The sequence below is a fragment of the Musa acuminata genome, chromosome BXJ2-7 (assembly GCF_036884655.1).
Source record: "Musa acuminata AAA Group cultivar baxijiao chromosome BXJ2-7, Cavendish_Baxijiao_AAA, whole genome shotgun sequence".
Lineage (NCBI taxonomy): Eukaryota > Viridiplantae > Streptophyta > Magnoliopsida > Zingiberales > Musaceae > Musa > Musa acuminata.
In genome coordinates, this window is record NC_088344.1 from 3,805,179 (window position 1) to 3,825,784 (window position 20,606).

General features: G+C 36.0%; 2 protein-coding genes across 3 annotated transcripts; both read left to right on the plus strand.

The window, feature by feature from the left end:
* The first annotated feature begins 51 nt into the window (after positions 1–51).
* Positions 52–11,967, plus strand: LOC103991094 (protein STRUBBELIG-RECEPTOR FAMILY 5-like). 2 transcript variants are annotated; one of them, XM_009410455.3, is made up of 16 exons: positions 52–405; positions 657–789; positions 1,754–1,825; positions 1,904–1,969; positions 2,262–2,333; positions 2,418–2,489; positions 4,308–4,379; positions 4,453–4,518; positions 5,202–5,267; positions 5,360–5,661; positions 7,249–7,517; positions 8,950–9,221; positions 10,268–10,388; positions 10,486–10,622; positions 10,902–11,058; positions 11,321–11,967. In XM_009410455.3, the coding sequence occupies exons 1-16, from the start codon at positions 318–320 to the stop codon at positions 11,462–11,464; spliced, it is 2,109 nt and encodes a 702-aa protein (XP_009408730.2). In that variant the 5' UTR covers positions 52–317; the 3' UTR covers positions 11,465–11,967. The 2 variants fall into 2 exon arrangements, with proteins under 2 accessions (XP_009408730.2, XP_064972243.1); XM_065116171.1 differs by having other exon boundaries at positions 4,453–4,470.
* A 1,398-nt stretch (positions 11,968–13,365) lies between these two features.
* LOC135616698 (probable serine/threonine-protein kinase PBL17) lies at positions 13,366–17,920 on the plus strand. The gene is made up of 6 exons (XM_065116173.1): positions 13,366–13,606; positions 14,144–14,463; positions 15,148–15,283; positions 16,057–16,193; positions 16,470–16,593; positions 17,170–17,920. The coding sequence occupies exons 1-6, from the start codon at positions 13,576–13,578 to the stop codon at positions 17,691–17,693; spliced, it is 1,272 nt and encodes a 423-aa protein (XP_064972245.1). The 5' UTR covers positions 13,366–13,575; the 3' UTR covers positions 17,694–17,920.
* Positions 17,921–20,606: the final 2,686 nt, after the last annotated feature.

A 20,606-nucleotide genomic window follows, 5' to 3' on the forward strand; every position in this document is an offset into this window, starting at 1 on the left:
CACTAAAATCCACTGCCGAGGCGAAGGGCAGTAGACATAACGAGGCCGGAGGCTCTCCGCCACTCTCGCGGCTCCGCTCCGCCTCCTCCAATGGCGATCCCCACCAGCACCAGCACCAGCACTACCTCCTCCTCCTCCTCCTCCTCATTCGACCCGCTCCTCGAGACCGTAATCATAGGAGGCGCGAATGTATCCCAGAGGAACCACCGAAGGTTCGCCTCTCGCGGCATCGGCACCCTCGGCTCCCGTCCGCTCACCCCCTTCACTCCTCGTCTCCATGGAAGGATCGTCCAAGCCCTAGATCCGTGCCTTCCGAGATGGCTCGATATTTCCCACGAGTGCTGCCGCTCTTGCTGTTTCTGCGGCTCTCCGATCTTGTCCGCGGCAACACCGACCAGGCCGATGGTAACCGATATGTCGAGCTTTCCGTTTTCCGTTCTCTAGTGATAGTGGCCAATCGATGTACTTTTTCCAACAAGGCCTTTGATGAAATGTTCGAGCGAGTCTGAAAGACTCGGAAAATAGTTTCGTTGTCTCATTCAACATCCTTACATGGGATGGCTTCTTTAGAATATGTCGATCGTAGAACTATCCGATTTTAGGGTGTCTTTTCTTTTCATCTCTTTTGCAGTAATGATTTTATATGTTTATTGCAGTCTCTGCCTTAAATGTTATGTATAGCAGCTTAAATTCCCCCTCTCAGCTGACTGGTTGGAGTTCCAGCGGTGGTGACCCCTGTGGCAACAATTGGAAAGGCATCAAGTGCTCTGGCTCATCCGTAACAAAAATGTAGGACTGTTTTGTTTTCTTGGATTCCTACCTTCGGTCGGTGTAATTCAGTCATCATCATCATCGTACCATCCAGCATTATTCTAAATTGCATTTGATGTGGCCGTAGATGCTGATACGGCTATCTGAACCACTGCAGATGAGGCCTATGAGTAAGCTATATGTGGTATTATGCATCTAGGTTTGCAGTCTACATGGAGTATGTTTTTGCATATGCAGATTATGTTTCCATATAGACCAATTTTTTCCTTCAGCATCTGCCATATAATTGATATGCCATGTTAAATATTATACCAATTACTTAAACTTAATTAACTTCTTGATACTTTCACTGATGTAAGTCATCAAATGATCACATTTGTAGGATAAATATCTAGTTTGACTGCAACTACCGGCGTGAATCCAAGCAGAGTTGTGGTCATGGCAGAGCAGGATGTGGATGTATATATTGTATAAAGTTTAGTTGCAAGAATACATACATCACTTGGTCATGATGAACATATGATATAAGCTGCATAAGCATATCTGTGGTTTTGTTGACTGCTTGTATGGTGTTGCAGCTTTTAGAGCATTGCTAGAAAATGTAAAACACCATCAATGTTTAGACTTTTCCAGGCAGCTACTTTCAGTGTTAAGAATTAATAACTTATACTGTGTAGAAAGGAAGGTTTCTGGATTATGCCTTTTACTTATGTAGCTTAACATTTAAGAACAAACTCACTTGGAAAGTTCTTAAGGAGGAAGGTAGTGATTTGAAACAGATACAAATACTGTTTATTCATACTAAAAGTATATAGGTTTTAATATTATATTATATCAACCATTCAGGTTCATTTCACAAGTGTGCCTATCATGCTTTTATTTTCTAATAATATTTGATTGGAAACTTATGAAAGATATTTTATATTTTGTCATTATTTTCAGAAGTCACATAATTGTGTGTTTTCTTCTTTTTGTCAACCAGCACACTCTCAGGTCTTCAATTGACTGGTACAATGGGTTACCAACTCTCTAGCTTGATTTCAGTAACTTATTTGTAAGAACCAATTTCTTATTTGTTTAGGCATATTGATGTTGCAACTTAGTACCCTTTTTTTTCCTTGTCTTTGTACAGTGACTTGAGCAAGAACAATCTTAATGGTGATATACCTTACCAACTTCCTCCTAACACCACTCATTTGTAAGTCACACTTCAAAACATTGCATGTTGATCAAATTATTTTTCTAGCCAGTGATTACTGTAATCTCCAATGCATTTTACAGGAACATAAAAGGTTTAGTGAAACGCGAAGTTATCTACAATAAATCAGTTTGGAATACCTGTGTAGTTGTAATTATATTTAATTATTCTTTTGAACATTATAAGAAGGCTAATGTATAAATGAGATTTCAATGATTTGTATGGTTACATTTCTTACATATTAGTTGGATATAAATTATTTATTCATCTTGGCATCTTTTTATGTATGCAGAAATCTTGCTGGAAATGCACTTACTGGAGGGATTCCTTATTCAGTTTCTCAAATGAATCATCTTAAGTATTTGTAAGAAAATTTGAATTTCATTGCATATGCTCCCATTTGACTCGATGGGCTTTACTGATTAGTTCATTTGATGGGGAGGTGCAGGAATCTTGCCAGTAATCAGCTCAGTGGACAGTTGACTGATATGTTTGGAGAGCTTTCTAGTCTCTCACTGCTGTAAGACATTTACTGCTTGATTAGTACATAGTAGCACAATCTATCCTATTTCTGTGATACAAAGAAGTTAGTTTGCTACTATGTTGCCAATGACTTACTACCTGACAAGATTCTTTTCCTGAAACAAGACATTTGTTTTAGTGATCTTCATTAGTATATTTTATCACGTTGAATAAGTTATATTGTTGAGGCATTAAGTGATTGACTTATCTATTGACAATATTAATCAACTTGTGTTCTAGTGTATAATTACACTAGAACAAGTGTTGATGGATAATTACAAAACTGGATCTGAGTCGTGTGTTCTAGTGTTGATGGATGCAGATTGAATACTTTGCCATACCTAACCACCCGTGCTTTACTTACAATCCATCCTTACCACTTACCACTACTTTATGGCCAACCACCAATACCTCCTTCATTATTGCTGCTACCAATTTTGCTATTGGTGTCGCTGCTTTCACCAAAATTACCACCATTGTTGCTGCCACCATCACCACCACACCTTCGTTATCATTACAACACTACCTCTACAAATAGCCTCACTCTCCACCTTCAGTAGCTCTGCTCCTACCACCACCATCATCATCCCTGCTACCATTGACACCACCACCACTACAAATTGCAGAAGAGACAAAAAAGAAAGAAGAAAGAAATATTTTGATTTATAATATATAAATATGTTTTGCCATAAATGAATTGAAAAATAAAGATAAAGATGGGATGAAAGGCAGAAAACTATTTTTTTGAAATTAAACAGACCCTTTCTAGCATATGTCTCCAATACTTAAGTTCAGAATTAATCTCAACTAATTTCATTAATCAAAATAATATCATTAACAAATAACATTCACTAGGGAAGTTTATCCTGAATAGGCAAGTAAGCTCCTTCATTGACCCAAGAAATTATATTAGACATGTTTGGACCATTTGAGCCAGAATGCTTAACTGAGATTTACTAATAGTATGCTCATCTAGTCAAATATACTATTATTTGGAACTATTAGGGCTCCATAGACGTCTAAACAATTATAGATTTTGCGTTTGTTGGGGTGCCATAGAAACGTAGAACAATTATTCCAGCACTAGAAAGTATCTACAATGATGATGCCAGTCATGCATATCTCTAAGGTGGATTCCAGTGATGCAGCCATTATGGATCAGATGAACCTCGCAAGTGAACCTTATTCAAGTTCCTTCTAACATTGTCCAGTTTTATGTATTATAGATATCATGTTTGACTACCATGAAGATCAGTATAATGGTGCATGATCACAATGTTAGATTGGTGGTAGATGATTCATAAAAAATGACTTGGTAGCCCTATCTGAAAACTTATGAACATTATAATATATATTTTATGATGCTTAAAGATAGCGCTGGATTTTATTCTGCTGCAATAATATCAATATCTCGATTAGATGTAGTGGTTTATCTGCTTGTTGTTGTTTGAATGATTAAAAACAAGTATACACCTGTTATGTACTGTTCAATAGATGATGTCAGAATGGAATTACAAGTACCATTCATCGTTGGATTCACTATACATTAGAATATGTTTTTCCTCTGTATTTATGTGATAATCTACTTGAGCTAGTTGGGTGATCTCTCAAATAAACCATGGTGATCTTGCAGGTGTTGTCATAGCTTGGTTTTCACTTATCTGATAGCATTTTCTGTTCTAGCATCATTGGTCACAGATGTTGTTTGTATTTAGGACTTAACAATTATGTTTCTGTGTAATACTCTTGTTCTCATGTATGAGCTTTGTGCATATGGCCATATTTTATTATTACTAAGTTCGAGTTATGACATCAGGGATCTCTCATTCAACCGCTTCTCAGGTAACCTGCCTAATAGCTTTGGATCTCTCTCGAGTCTCAAAACTTTGTAAGCAACTCAATTGTTCCTTCAATCTATCTTTGTGAGTTCGTTCTAAACTAATAAGCATTTGAATTTTCAGGAATTTGCAGAACAATCAGTTAAGTGGTTCAGTTGATGTTCTTGCCACTCTATCTTTAGAAAACCTGTATGTATTGCTTAATAATCAGGTTATGATGTATATGCCCCTTTCATCTGCTTGAAAATTGGATGTGAAGTTTGCAATACCATATGTAATTCAGTTTCGTTGGAAAAAGTTCTGCAGATGCTAATGGTGCTTACCTTTTTCAATTTGATATGTGATTGGTTGCCATGATAGCAAGTACTTATGTAAATTTTAGAGAATTTTAGTTCAAGTACATGGTGACATGCTTTTAGTTTCAATTTATCTTGTTATAACAATTCAGTAAAATCTTTTAGTTTCTTAAAATGGAAGGTTATATAAATTATGCTTAAAAATGTACTTAAGCAACAGAAAGTCAAAAAAGTGACATATTTTGACTATACAAGAATTATAAGGATTCCAGGATTATGCACTTGCAGAAATATTATGCACTTACATGGGAAGGGTCTCAGATAGAGAAGAGAAACTTAATTGCACAAGAGACATTCAACTCTTTACAGCTCAAAATAGAAGGGAAAATTGTTAAAATTGTTGTGTTTTTGCCGATATATGACATCCCATTTGTCAGTATCTGTTTTCATATTTTACTGCTGAATTAATTATGCTCAACACATTAAACAATTTAACAATTGCTTGCTTCTTGTAAGTCAGCTAACTTGCCAATTATTCAATCAATCTTTAATGAGGTTTTGTTGTTATGCCACTAGGAATGTTCAGAACAATCAGTTCACCGGATGGATTCCCAACAAATTGAAAAGTATAAATAATCTTAAGTGAGTAGGATTATGCTTCTTTTTTGGTTGCTTTTTTGGTTTTTGTGGATTTTCTGCTTTGTTGAGTATTTTCTGTTGGTTATTTTCTGAAGGGTTGGAGGAAATTCTTGGTCAACTGGAAAACCACCTCCAGGTATGGTTACAGCTAGAGATAATAATGGCAAAAGCCACAAAAGCTCAATTAAAGATGCCAAACATAACAAAGTTAAAAAAGGAAAACAACATTCAGACCTGAAAGGTGCAGTCATTGCTGTGATACTGATAGCTGTGTTAGTTGTGGCCCTTATTTTATTGGCTTTGGTTAAGCGAAGATCTTCAGGTTCATCTCATTATACTGACGAACGACTCAGCCATAACAGATCATTTAGTCCTCTAGCAGACAATAAGTTTACAGGTATTTTCTTTCATCATGTTAATCATTCAGAATCTTAACATAATTATTTATTGCATGCATATCATTGATGGCACAGGAAGAATTGTTCTGGCACTAGTGGCAGTTATATGAATTCTGGCAACAGCTCCAATGAGAACCTTTTATTTGGGATCTAAGAAAATCAAGCATATAATATTTGCTATTTATTAGGAGTTCCTAATGCATTAATGGCTGTATTTGGGATACGTGAACTTTTACAAGAGCAATACAATCATGATGTTTACAGTTCACTAGAGTTTAAAAGTGACACTTGCAGTTCAGGTTACATGAGGGTTAACCATAGGATATACAAGATCCACATAGTATGGAAGTCGACAGGGACTTGTTGAGTGTGGCATATGATAACTAGGATGATTAAAATCAAGAGGGGTCTCTGTAGTGGTATGGCCATCATATGTCAATTTTATAAGACAGTAGTGAGATTATAGATGCTTTATGGACAAGAAAGTTAATATATAACATATAGGAGAAGTTAGTTTCCTTGAGATGGATGTGAGGTTAGAAAAACTGTTTAACATTCTCAAATGATTAAGGTATTAATGTCTCAACTTATAATGAGGGAACATGTTTAAAGTGGTATATCTTAGATCAGGTGAAATAATTTAGAATTGTGGTGCAAGAAGAGGTGGAGAAAAGCATAAGAAAAAAAATATATTAGAAACATTAAAAATAAACTTGATGGATTTCATGGCAGGAAAACATCATTGTAGCCAACCCCAACTACTTGAGACCTTACACTTGTTGTTGTGGGCACCTTAACATAAATAACTGATAGAAGATGGGTTTATTTCTGAAGCTAGAAGCAAGCTAACTCTTATATATTGTAAATATGTTGTTTTAAAGGAAAGCTTAAACCGATTGTATGGCAATTGTTAATTTATATTATTACTAATGGTAATTGAATATGCATGATGCTGCCTTATGGTGAGAAACTAAGACAAGGCAACATATTTAACATTAAAGTCCTTTTGTTACTCTAGCAATTTCAGGAACATTACTTGACCACAGAATTCAATTTGTCCATCAAGTTTGGAGACGTGATTGTTAAAGTTGCTATATTTCAATAAGAAGCTGATTAGAGTTTTTTTTTGGTTTAGCACTAATAAAATTAACTGTTTATCTTCACTATTTTCTTTGTAAAGCAAATCAGAAGTAAATTCTTCGGATCTGAAATTTAATGAGGTCCAATTTGCTACTATGTTGCGAGGAAACCCATTCTAGACAATTAGTTGGACTTATTTGAGGGATGATCAGAGAGTAATTACTGATCAGAGTTATAACATGATGGGCCTTGTTCATATGACCATATGATATGTACATAATACACTTGATCTTGTTGCCAAAGTCAGTTTCTGGTTTAGTTCTATAACACTCATTTTTTTCCCTCTCAGAATGAAATCTGTGCAGCAATTTGATTTAGTAATGAATCTTGGTGCAATGGAACTCATATCTGTTAAATCAAATCTTCTGTACTTTTTTGTTGGAAATTTTCCTTTTCTTGGTCATTATAAAATTTTTTAATATGATAAATTTTGGAGTCACTAGCAGGGCTTAAGGATTCTTCTTCTTCAATTGACATAAAGGCTATAGAAACATCTTCCATGGAGCTTAAACCACCAGCAGCTGAAACCCAAAAAACATACAATGATAATGAGTTTGCAAATAAACTTAATTCCAGAGGGAGCACAGATCCCGTTAGTCTCACTATTTATGCATTAACTGACTTGCAAGCTGCTACCGGAAGCTTTAGCTCTAGCCACCTTCTTGGGCAAGGTAACATCGGATGTGTATACAAGGCAAAATTTAATGATGGGAAGGTACAATTACATTTGGAAAATGTTGAATTTACTTGAAAATGATCCTAAATAATCTGTTTTCTTCTATCTTTTTTCATTGAGCATGTACATGGTGTTCAAAGATAGTCGGTCTCAGTCATATGTATGGATAAGTCATGAAAATAACATGCTATGTTTTTGGCAACATGATTTCACATAGCCAATGACAGCCAACCAATGTCACGTTTTCATGTCATATGATCATAACATGAATAATAACAATTTTCTTTTTGTCTTGCTACTTAGTGTTGGCTTTATCAGCAATTATTTATTACTAGATGGGCTGGACTAATGCTTATTACTGCTCACTTTGTAAAAGCAATGCATCTCAAAAGTCCTAGGTCGTTGTATTCATGTATATGTTATTTGCATTTTATATATAAAGCTGATTCCCCTAGTTGATAGATTTCATGATCTCATTTTTGAAGTAGCCGCTCATCGAAATTGGTTTTATTGCTCAGGATGTGTATATGAAATATAGCTCATCTTATCTTATAAGTTTGCTGGCTTAAACCAATTGCTAAAGCTTGCGTCTAGCTTGAACTTTTAGAGTATAGCTCAATTCAGACAGTAGATGAGCATGGCAACCTTTCTTTATGGGTAAACCATACCTGGCAAAATGGGGTCATGCTTGACTTATTGAGTCTATACTTATGAATTTAAATTATTTGCATGGAAGCAAAAAATAAAAATAAAATAGCCTGAACATCCTTCTAGAGATGCAAACCATGCTCCTCTCCTTGTATACACATTACATATGTGCATCTACATATGTAAACATTATATGCATGTACATTGTGTGCACATTGACAGCAATGGACAGAATATACATATATTAATTTTTCCGTATGTTATACAGACGGGTGGTTTAGGATGAAGGTAACTTATGGATTTAAATATTATCCATATTCTACATGTTGAAAAGGTAAAAGGAGAGTATTCCTCCCTATAAGAGGAGCATTATCCCTATTCTACATGTTGAAAAGGTAAAGGGAGAGCATTCCTCCCTATAAGAGGAGCATGGCTTATCAAATTGACATGTAATTGACACTCAGGTCTCGACATGGAAAATAACTGAATTGGGTTATTTAAATGTGATACTTATGTAGGAATAGCAAAAATGTGATGTTTTATTAGTTTGAGTCTGACTATTAAAAACTTTTAATAATATCTACTTGTGTAGTTTTCAAGTTTCGGATCAAATACCCCCCAGATTAATTGAGATGGTACATTAAAATTGGATTTGTCCATATGATATAATATAAATAGACATCACATGGTTGCTTTTTAGAGATATTATGCTATTTCATGTCTTTCCTATGCTTTATCCTTTTTACATCAGAAATATTTATTATTATCGTGACTGAGTGTGATTCAAATATTCATCATTTATGATGCTTTCTGCCTTTCTCAGGTTTTGGCTGTTAAGAAGATAGAGACATTAAATTTATCAGGAAGCTGTTCTTATGATTTTATGGAGATAGTCTCTGGCATCTCCAGGTTGCATCATTCAAACATCGCTGAACTTTTGGGTTATTGCTCATCATCTGGCTACCAACTCCTAGTATATGAACTACAACAGAATGGTTCTCTCCATGGATTTTTACATTTATCGGATGATTATAGCAGACCATTGACCTGGGACACTAGAGTGAGGATTGCTCTTGGGACAGCCCGTGCTATAGAGTAAGTATCTATCATTAAAATGCTATCTAAGTGGAAACGATAGTCATAGCAAGCACTTGTTTTCCCCCACTAGATACCTAATGTTATATTGCATTCCGATAAATGATTCTGAAAGTAATTCAACACAATCATTTAGAAAACACAGTTTAGATTACAAAATACGGTACTATCTTTAGAACCGGTTATATTTATGGTTACACTAATATATCAAGTGGTTTCATTTTCTCATAATATGTTTTGCCAACTCATCCTTTGTGATTCTATTATTTGATTTTTGACACACTCATTTAGCTGTTGAATATGCTTTTCTGAATAACAATCTAACAAACCTGAGTAAAGCGAAACTTGGAGAAAGAACTGGATGAAATGCTTAAGTTACAACTGTAAACTAGTTGAATTATTGAGTGTTTTTTGTGCAGTCTTGCTATTGAAAATCTACTTAAAGACGTGCTTCTCTGCGAACATTGATCTTTTTGACATACATGAGTATGTGGACAATTACTTTTGTAAATATTTATTCTTTTAATAAAATACAAAATCAAAAAAAGTAATTGTACTAATATATATTTTTATTTGGCATTGTCAGTATCAAGTTAAAACTGTCAGTGTAAGAACCCTGCTTTTCAGCTCTGACATGGAACTCATCAGGTGTCCTTTTGCAGTTTTTATAACCTTGTCTGTGCTTGACTAATGGGTTGCCACCATGTTGTGCTTTATAATTATCATGCATTCTGTCTAGACACTTGAAGGGAGGATTAACAGCTTTTTGGTTTGATAATGCATCAAAACATAAGCCATAGACTCAAGTACTTATCCTGGTTCATTCTTTATGAGAGATCGCATAAGCTAGATGGCCTTGTTGACATCCAGTGGCTTGACCAGTATGTTCGTCCATAATAATTGAACCAAGTGGTTTAAGTTTTAGCTTTATTAATCTTCATATTTTGTTATTAACCATTGATATCGTAAGGTATTTCAGTAGCTCGTATATCCATACCAAATTGTACATATTTCCCAATTTCATCTGATAATTAATTTTTGTTCAGGTACTTGCACGAGGTCTGTGCCCCATCTGTGGTTCACAAAAACATAAAGTCTTCAAACATTTTGCTTGATACTGAGCTAAACCCATGCTTGGCCGACTGTGGTCTAGTCATCTTCTTTGAGGTTTCAACTAAAGTTCATTTGCAAATATCAAGGGACAATGCATGACATCTGACACCACTATACTGAGTCAGTGACTTACACATCTTTTTTGCATCAGGACACAAGTGAGAACTTGGGCCCCGGATACAATGCTCCTGAATGCACAAAACCTTCTGCCTATTCAATGAAGAGTGATGTCTACAGCTTTGGAGTTGTCATGCTGGAGCTATTGACAGGTCGTAAGCCCTATGACAGGTAACTAGAGATTCCTGCATTTTTGGTAGTCTTTTCATAAAATTTTAAACTAAATTGATTTGTTTTCTGACAAAATGTACAGCTGAGAGAATAAGATTCAGATACTATCACTCATCATTCTTGCCGATGCATGTAGTGTATCATGTAAATAGAAGTGAAATAATCTTATGAACTACTAGTGCATGCTCTTGTAACTCAAAACATCTTTGTTCATATTGTTTGCTCAAAGGGGCACTACATGTAGTTTTGTAGTCTAATTGCTGTTTTTAATTTCTTCAGTTCGAAGCCAAAAATTGAACAGTCATTGGTTCGCTGGGCAGCATCACAGCTTCATGACATTGATGCGTTGGCACAGATGGTGGACCCGGCCCTCCGTGGCCTCTATCCGCCAAAGTCATTGTCTCGATTTGCTGATGTCATCTCTCTCTGTATTCAGGTAAAGTGCTTTCTCAATCTTCCATGGTATACCATTCCATTTTGCCTGCACCGCTTGAGATTCCTGAGAAGCATGGGGCAGAAATTGTGCTACACATTTTAAGTATGACATAATTCTGCTTATGGAACCTTCTTTTCTTGTTGAGGGTTGATGGTGATGTGAAATCCATCTTAAAATTGTTATATCTACGTAGTTTGTATACTCGTAAGCTATAGCTGCACTTGCCGTTAACTTGATTCTATGTTTCTTTCAACTATTCCAGCCGGAGCCTGAGTTCCGGCCTGCAATGTCAGAAGTGGTGCAATCACTGGTTCGTTGTGTTCAGCGCACTAGTATCAGGAAGAGGATGGGCCGAGATCGGAGCACCTCTCGCAGGAGCAATGATTCTAATCATGGATACTACTGAGAAAAGCTTTTAAATGAATTTGTCAGCAGGTCCAAGGGCATTGCAATCAACTCCATCCAATTGGTAAGTTGCGCTGTTGATTGATGTACCACATCCTCTGAGGCAAAAAGTCGAATTACATTCTAACGATCAAGGAGAATAGCAAAGTTCCCACTCTAGTTTCATTGGACTTCTGGTATAAGTAGCTGCTAGCATTGCCTTGATCTCTTTTTTTTTCCAATTATTTAGGAAATTTTGTTTATTAATGAGAAGAACAGCTCCTGAGTGATTGGAGCTGAGAACGGCGGTGAGCCCCTTCTGTGTAAGCTTTAATTCTATAATCATTATTATTTGTTGTTGTGCAAAGTCTTGATCCAAGTTTGACAAGTGTTGATGAAAACAACATTTACCAAACTTGTGTCATAATGATTCCTGTAATTGTTGTTAATATGAGTCATCAGTTGTACATGATGGACTATTCAAAATCTAGATTAGACTTATGTGGTCTGGTATTCTTCTTAAAAGATCCCCACCAACAACATGATGAACTATTTGTCAGTGATGGACTATTTAAAATGTAGCAGCTTTTTTAAGGGTCTATTTGTGGGCTTACATGCATTTGCATCAAAATAGAAAAAAAATATTACATGATCTTATTTCTGTTTTTCCGATGAACAAAAGCAATTATCTGTCAATAGAGTTTGAAAGATCAGATTTGGGTGATGCATTTCCTGCTAATTGTATGCTTATCTTCTAATGCTTCAACATAGCTTTCTTGTGTTAATCCAATTTAATTATAATTCTGTTCCCCCATTTTGTATTCTTACCAGTGAGAAAACGCGTTGCAAGGTCAAGTTTGCCGAACGAGGTTTGTGGTCGATGCATCAGTGGTGTTAATGTTACTTTGAATTTGTTGATGTTACATGTAGTTCAGTTCATCTTCTTTTCTTCAAACCCATTTAAGGTTTCACACTTAAACTCTGACCGAATTTGATCCAACACTTTTCAACCTCATTTGCATAGGGATTAAAAGAAAAGAAATCGGCAAATATGCATGTTTGAGGCATGTGATCCGTACAAAAATCTCATTTCTTTTTTTGACTTGCAGATAGTTCCATGGCAGATTTCCATCACCGAGGAAACGTCAACACAATCTACGTCGTTTCGAGTTGAAATTTCCTCCTTGAAATTGACCTTAAAAGAAATGAAAGAAAAAAACAAAAGATAAAGTCTTCGCGAGAATCTAGTTGTGCTTATGAATAATATATTAGGTGAGAATAAATTATTGGACTCATTTTTTTAAAAAAAGCCATTTATTTTGAAATTTTGACGTTCCCACCGATCGCCTCTACCACGTGAAAAAAATTATTTTACTCCAAATATTTTTAAAATTTTTTGTCTATAACTCTTGTCTACTTAGCAACCCTTCTCATCGACCACAACCCTTGTACGAGGTCGGAGGGGACACGAGGGTTGCGATCGCCTCCACAGACCCTACTATCCCCCATCAGATCATTTGTCGTCTTCTTTTTTTTCGGACTCTTCTATTGTCAATGATTATCAATACAAGGATTGTCGGATGACTTCTCCCTCCTCACTTGAGGATCGTAGTCGATTACGATGAGGGTTAACAGGTGGAGAACGTTATTAGGGAGGGGCGAGGGCGATCAGTAGGATGGAGGTACGATAGAGGGCGATGATAAATAGGAAAAAAATAATCATTAAAAAAAAGTGTTGTTTCGAAATTTTTTAAACTTAACGCTCCGTGCAAAATATGGAAAGTAAGTTAATCTTTTTTTTTTCCGGGAATTGGCCCTAAATTATTTTCTTCTTTCTATTATCCATGCAGTGGCATTTCCGTAAATTTGTCCAATAAAATGACAGAAACGGGACCCATTTTGCCGGCTATTTCCTCGACCGACCAGAGACGAGAGACAGAGAGAGAGAGAGAGAGAGAGAGAGAGACGAGAGGAGGAGGAGGAGCCAGTTCGATATTTTGATCTTTTGATCGTATCCCCGTTTCTCGGGCGATTGTTCGATTCAAAGCCGCCAGTTCGCAACGATTCCAGTTATAGGTCATGAATCCGGATTGACCCGCGGAGACTCGCCGGAAGGGTCGTTCCGGAGTCAAAATGGGTAGCTGCCTGTCTCTGGAGGAACAGAGTGAGTATCTGGCTCTTCTCCATCGAAGTTTCGCCTTTGGCGACCGATCTCGAGCTGTTTCCTAGTAGTTACAAATAAATGTGACCTGTGTTTTGAATACCTATCCAGCATACTTCCAGTTTGACTCGATTCCTAGCAAAACGTGTTTTGATCTGTTTCTTGGATGAGTTTTGCCACTCAAAGAAAGAAGAGTGTCAAGAAGGCATTAACATGATAAAGGCTATTAACGGTCAAAGTTTTAGCTGACATCTTCACATCAAATTTGAATATACAGTTTCATATTATGCATACTTTTCAGATTAGCAAGGTTCTCAGCCCCTTTGCAGTTCAAGATCTTCTATGTGATTTATTTATCACAATGACCAGAAACATAAAATCTTGGATGTTCAATCACACTGTTAGCAGATGAAATTAATGAAAGTTAATATGAAGAGAATATGGTATGGCATTATTGTTACTGTCTTTTGTTATATGAAAGCCTGTTTCTAGCATATGGTTTAATCTGATTTCACTTCTGAATTTTGCCTGTTGGAACAGAGAAAGCTGCTGGCTCACCGCATCAAGTTGATCGACGAATAGATCCATGTCGCCAGAATAGCGTAAGCCTATTGCCACCTCCCAAGGGTGTCGAAGACTTGCGGGTCGTAGCTGGATATGGAAATGTCAACACATTTACATATAGCCAGTTAAGTGCAGCTACCAAGAATTTTAGGCCAGATCAAATTCTTGGAAATGGGGGTTTTGGAATTGTATATAGAGGCTTTTTAGATGAGAACATCAAGCCAGGTTTCAAGTCTACCCAAGTTGCTGTGAAAAAGTTGAATCCAGAAGGTGTTCAGGGGGACAAGGAATGGCTGGTATTTTCCTTGTTGTGATATTTTTTGAACTATTTTACTGATGAATATTTTCACTTTGTTTAGAAGATTGATATTGGAATTGTTGCCCTACTTTGTTTAAATTGTCTTAATAAAAAAAAGTGCAACGCCGTTAGAGTGATTTGATCAACCCTAAGATTTTAGAATTACATGAACAAAAAGAGAAATGGAAAGTTCTGATGGTAATCTTAAGTAAAATATTACAGTGACTAGGTAAAGAGTAATGATTTTATGTTATATCCTTCCTTGTAAGTATTTAGTTTCCAATAACGATTGTTATACCTGAAGGCTGTGTTTGACATGTAATCAGAAGTAGTCATACCTAAGTATGTTCTGACAAGTTGGTTCACTCGAAGCTGTGTAATAATGGAACATGAAATGCTTCAGTGACAAATTTGGAACCTGAACAAATTCTAGGAGAAAAAAGGAAGTTGCTAAATAGGGCTTCAATATATAAAGAAGACCTTGATTACTGGTAAGATGACTTTTCTCTTGGTGCTTCATTCACATATCCTGAGCAATTGACATTGGTGGTTTATATACATCTTAGGTATCTTTCTCTATTGCAGTGAATGGAAGAAATAACTCTGGAGACCAATTTGTGTTCATCAAGCTTGATTGTTCTATATTGAATATTTTTCTAATGGGCGACTTTTGGTTCTTCAGGCAGAAGTCAATTATCTCGGGCAATTAAGTCATCCAAATCTTGTTAAACTTATTGGTTACTGCTGTGAAGGTGATCATAGACTACTGGTTTATGAGTATATGGCTCGTGGCAGTCTTGAAAGGCATCTTTTTCGACGTAAGTGGTGGAAAGAATTTGTGAGACGAAGGGTTATTTGCATGATAAGTTGGTGTTTATTTCATTTTCTAACCATCATAAGTAGCTGGATCTTGTATAGTTCATTTCCATTATCGAAAATTAATTTATAGTCTAATCTGGAAGCTTGTTAACAGCTATCATATCATAGCCTTTTTGAACTTTACAAAATATATTTTTTTACTACAATATTTGCTGATTTTTTTTTTCAACTTTTAGAAACTGTTAAAGAAATGTTGACAATGAAAATCCATTCTGCCTATTACTTTTGCTGAAGATGCTTTGAAATCCAAGAATTAGTCTTAAGGATTATCACTGCACCAATATCAAATCTCAAGTTCAGGGAAAAATGTGACTATTCCTATCTCACATGGATCAAATGCAACATGATTAGCAGTTTGTCACTGCATTAATCTCAAAACTAGAAGATGTCCAATATCAAGTCCATTGGAAAATAATCCTACACACATTTATCAGTGCAGAATGCCCGATGATCTTCCTTTTTACACTTCAAAGAAAATCAATACATGGTAGCTAGTAATTTGCATGAAAGACATAAAATATCAGGATTTATTGATAACTGCTGTTCGCTATGAGTCTTCACTTATCTGTAAGTTCCTGGTTGTTTGTCTTCATAGTAGCAATTATTAAATAATAGATAATGAAAATAACATTAACAACTACTTTTTCACTATCTTTATGTTTTGTATGAGTGCTTTTAAAGTATTTTGGTTTCGTTAATGCTTTCTTAACAGGGGTTTGCGTAACAATGCCATGGCCTACTCGGATAAAGATAGCCCTCGGTGCTGCAAAAGGACTTGCCTTTCTTCATGCAGCAGAAAGACCCATAATTTATCGAGACTTCAAGACATCAAATATTTTACTAGATGCGGTTTGTGCCAGCCTTTATGTTATAAGTTTTACTTTAGATTCTTTCTTTGCTGTTAGTTCCTAAAGAGTTGTAGTCATTATTCCATAGAGTATTCATAAACATTATGAATTATGGATGTCTCTTGCTCACTACTCAAAGGTAAAATATTAGAAAACAAGTAATCTGAATTCTGAATATTTGTGAGAGATTTGGCTGCGTTGTTTTACTTGTTACCAGATGACTAGTCAGACTGTCATTCTGTTTCCTTTCCTGTATCTACTACTACATGTTTTGCAGGATTATAATGCTAAGCTTTCAGACTTTGGCCTTGCAAAGGAGGGACCCATGGGAGATGAAACTCATGTTTCCACTCAAGTCGTGGGTACAGAAGGATATGCAGCTCCTGAGTATGTAACGACTGGTAAGTCTTCTAGAGGGACAATGCAGACTATACAGAACATATTTGTGATATTTCTGATGAAAAGTAGCTTAAAAGACCAACTCATAAAATTAATGGGAAATACATCCTTACCCACTTAGCCAAACACCTGGTCAACCACTCATCTCTTGATTTGCTAAAATTTACTTTCCAAGACCATTCCATCAATTGTGCCTAAATTTGATTGGGTGTTTGACCAAATGGGTGAAGGAAGTGTTTTCTGAAATTAATCATGTGAACTCTGATTTTTATCTCCTTCACCGGCAGGGTTTAGTTAATTCACGTTTTTCAATTGTATAGCACATTCAAATCTGAGATACATTGATTGATTTTTGGTTTTCCTCCCCTGAAGGAACCATTACCTTTATTTGAAATTACACTATTTCAGAGTATTGCTTTGTATGGTGATCAACAGTGCCAATTGAATTTAGTCTGTGATATATGTTTGAATATCACGGTAATGACGTCCTTTATTCAACTAGTATTTTGTCCTCCTAAAGTAATTCTTCGGTATATCTGGAGGCAAGCACTATCATACACTAGTTTGATTCATCACAGGTCACTTAACTGCAAGGAGCGATGTCTATGGTTTTGGTGTTGTTCTCCTTGAGATGCTCGTGGGGAAAAAGGCAATGGACAAGAGTAGACCAAGTGAAGAACATAACCTAGTTGATTGGGCTCGCCCTTTCTTGACACACACCAGGAAGCTACTCAAGATAATAGATCCTAGAATGGAAGGGCAGTACTCGAGGAAAGCAGCCATGGTGGTGGCTGGATTGGTCCATCGATGCCTCAGCCAGACTCCGAAAGGGAGGCCCGCCATGAACCAAGTAGTTGAGACCCTCGACAGCATCCAAGAGCTGCCTGAGTGCAGGGAAGACACACTGCTTCAGAGTGGGGGAAACTCTCTGATTCTCTTTGAGGCTCCAAAAGTGGACAATAACACTATAAAAAACTCTTCAACCAAGAAGGAAGCCGAAAACAAATCAAAGATGCATGACAGGAGAAGAACAAAGCATGGAAATGGCAGGAGCAAAAGTGAAACGCCTATGGTTTTTCACGCATCCAGTCCCTCGCCATAGCCAGCATCAAGTCATAGAATCGACATCAAGAAGTAGTAGAACCGCATAACCATCCCATGATTGAAGTGCATATGCCATAGAGTTTATTCTTCAAAGTCGATTGTTGTTCAGCACATACACAAAATGTTAGATGGACATTGCTCCAAATCCTGAGGTGATTGTAATTGGTGTTCTTGCTAGCTTCTTGATATCATTCCCAATGGATTTGCCAGAAGTTTTAACTGTTAGATATGGCCTCAATTGTGGGACATAATTCAAACTGCAGTGGGTTTGTCTGTTCTTTTCTTCATACGAATGACAACTTGGATCATTCCATGAATCTCTTAAACTCTTCATTGGTTTAGGATGTAACAATTACTTTGATATACATGTCTCTTTGACCATATACTGTGATGTGAGCAACTGAGGGTGTGGTCAGTCAAGCATCTGAATCCAATATGCTTAGGGATGCATATGGTGAATATTCTGTTTGCCAGAACGATCATCCTAATCAAATATGATATGGAGAGTATTCCTTCTAGGTTAAACTCAACTATATAAATATATAAATAAAATCTTTTTTAGTAACAACGGAATTATAAATATAAATATAGAGGATGAATTCTTAAAAAAAAAGTCATCTCTTAAGGTTTTTGTCGGGAGTGTCCTCATTTTCAGAATTATTTTCTTTTTCTTATGGGCAATTTGGCTATAATGTTTTTACACTGTATTACAATGTCTTTAAAAAATTTATATAATTTTTTTTTAAAAAATTGCTTTTCCCAAGATTTTTTTTTTTGGTTAGACGCCTAAAACATCTTTGATTTAATTATCAATCATTTATTCATTTTTTATTTTTTTGATCGATTTATAATATAGTACACAGTACAGTATATTCGATATAATGCTCCATATATATTTATGTCTTTTGGTTTTATTTATTATTTACATAATATGTAGAGGATTTGTAAGCTGGATAATCATATTTTGATTGGTTTTTGTGGTTGTTACTGTCTTGTAAACATAGATTATGTATAGTCGTCATGTAGTGGCAAAACTATTTAGAAACAAACCATTTAGACAACCATTTTGAGGGTTTTCTAGCTTTGCAAAGTGGTACGGAGTGTTAGCCAACACAACACCCAAGAACCACCTGGGTGGCACATGGTTAGATGGGCCTTTGGGGTAGTGTTTATGGTTGTTTCACTACTTTGTTCCTTAGTAATGTCATGTGGGCACTTACAGAAATTTTTGACTATGGTGGATCACCTTGGATCCTTTATAGTGCAAGTGTTTAGAGCTTGTGAATTCTATGTTTATAATTTATATTACCTATCAAGTATTTGCTAAAATGATTATTTTTGGTATCTCGAGTTAAATGTTTTATATAACTCGTCTTCTCTTTTATATGTCCTTAAGGGATCATTAGAGGTTTCGGAGGAACTAACCCTTTGCTAATGGACATGCAAAGGTACCGCAAGCAAAATCAATTAAATCCGTAATAAATAATCTCAAAGTGGGATAAGCACACTTAGAAATACTTGGCATGCAAACGTAAGAGACATAACAAGACTGCATTTAGGGCAACTAGCATGCACAACTGTTTAAGGGAAATAGTGTTGAGATATAGGGAAATGAGTCACCTAGAGAAACGGACATCCGAGATTGACATTTAGAAAAATGATCAACTCCTTTCTCGAGAGGCATCATGAGAACAAGCGAGCTAGGAAGAATGCATAGCGCATATAAGTTGGGATGGCTGAGTTTGAGTTACTGCTCGACGTTTGCAACCAAACTTGATAATGCTTAAGATAAGCAAGACGCTTTGCAAAGGATAAAATTGTGCAAGGAGGGATAGGTTGTTCGGTGACCAAAAGAGTTATGCAAAACTTACAAATGTGAGGAAAATTATGAACTCGAAGAATTTGATACTTATACCAATAGAGTATTGAAACTTTTTCTTCTGCATGGGAAGGATATACTCGTAGGAGGCTAAAGTATGCAACAAGCTTAGCATATTGCTAAGTCTTGAGGGGCACAATAGGGGTTGCATTGGCGAAGAGTCATAATCTAACAAGTGTGCTTGCTGAATATATGTCCTGTTAGATATATCGTTTTACCATTTATTGTCAAGTCATAATTTAAGTTATCATTGCCATTTATCCCTCCTAAATATATGTCCTGTTAGAACAACTTTTCTTACATTATATTGGATGATGGATATATTGTGATGTTCTTGGATTTATACAATGAGAATTGAATTATGATGAGATCATAATAATAAGATTAATTCGCCTTTAAACACAAACTCTAAATATTCCATGTCGTAGGTTACTCGAGAGGGACATTGAAATAATCGGACATACTGATGTATTATATCAAAATCTTCAAGATAATCTCAATAAAGCTCCAATATGCATTTCACTTAACAAGAGTCAGAGTCAGAGTTATTAATGAGTTGAAACAACATAGCTGATCAAAGTTTGACTACTCAACAATGACAAAGAGTAGCTAGGAGTCGAGAGACACATTGCAACTAGAGCAGAAGATTAAAAATTCAACAAAGGCGAGGAGATGTACCATCCGCAAAGACTTCAATAATGATGTCAAAGGAATAAGTAGAAAAGAATGTCATGGATAAAATTATAAACAGGGTGTTCGATATAATGCTTGTGTATATCCTTGTATTTTGATTTTGTTCATGCTTTGCATAACATGTAGAAAGCTTGTGATAGGCTTGACAACCCTATTTTGGTTGACTTTTGTGGTAGTTTTAAGCTTGTAAACATAGGTTATGTGCAATCATTGCATAGAGATAAAACTATCTATAAACAAGTCATCCAAGCAGCTATTTTGAAGGTTTTCTTACTCCGTAGAGTGATATAGAGTATCAACTAACACAGCACCCAAGAGCTACCCAGGTAGCACATGATT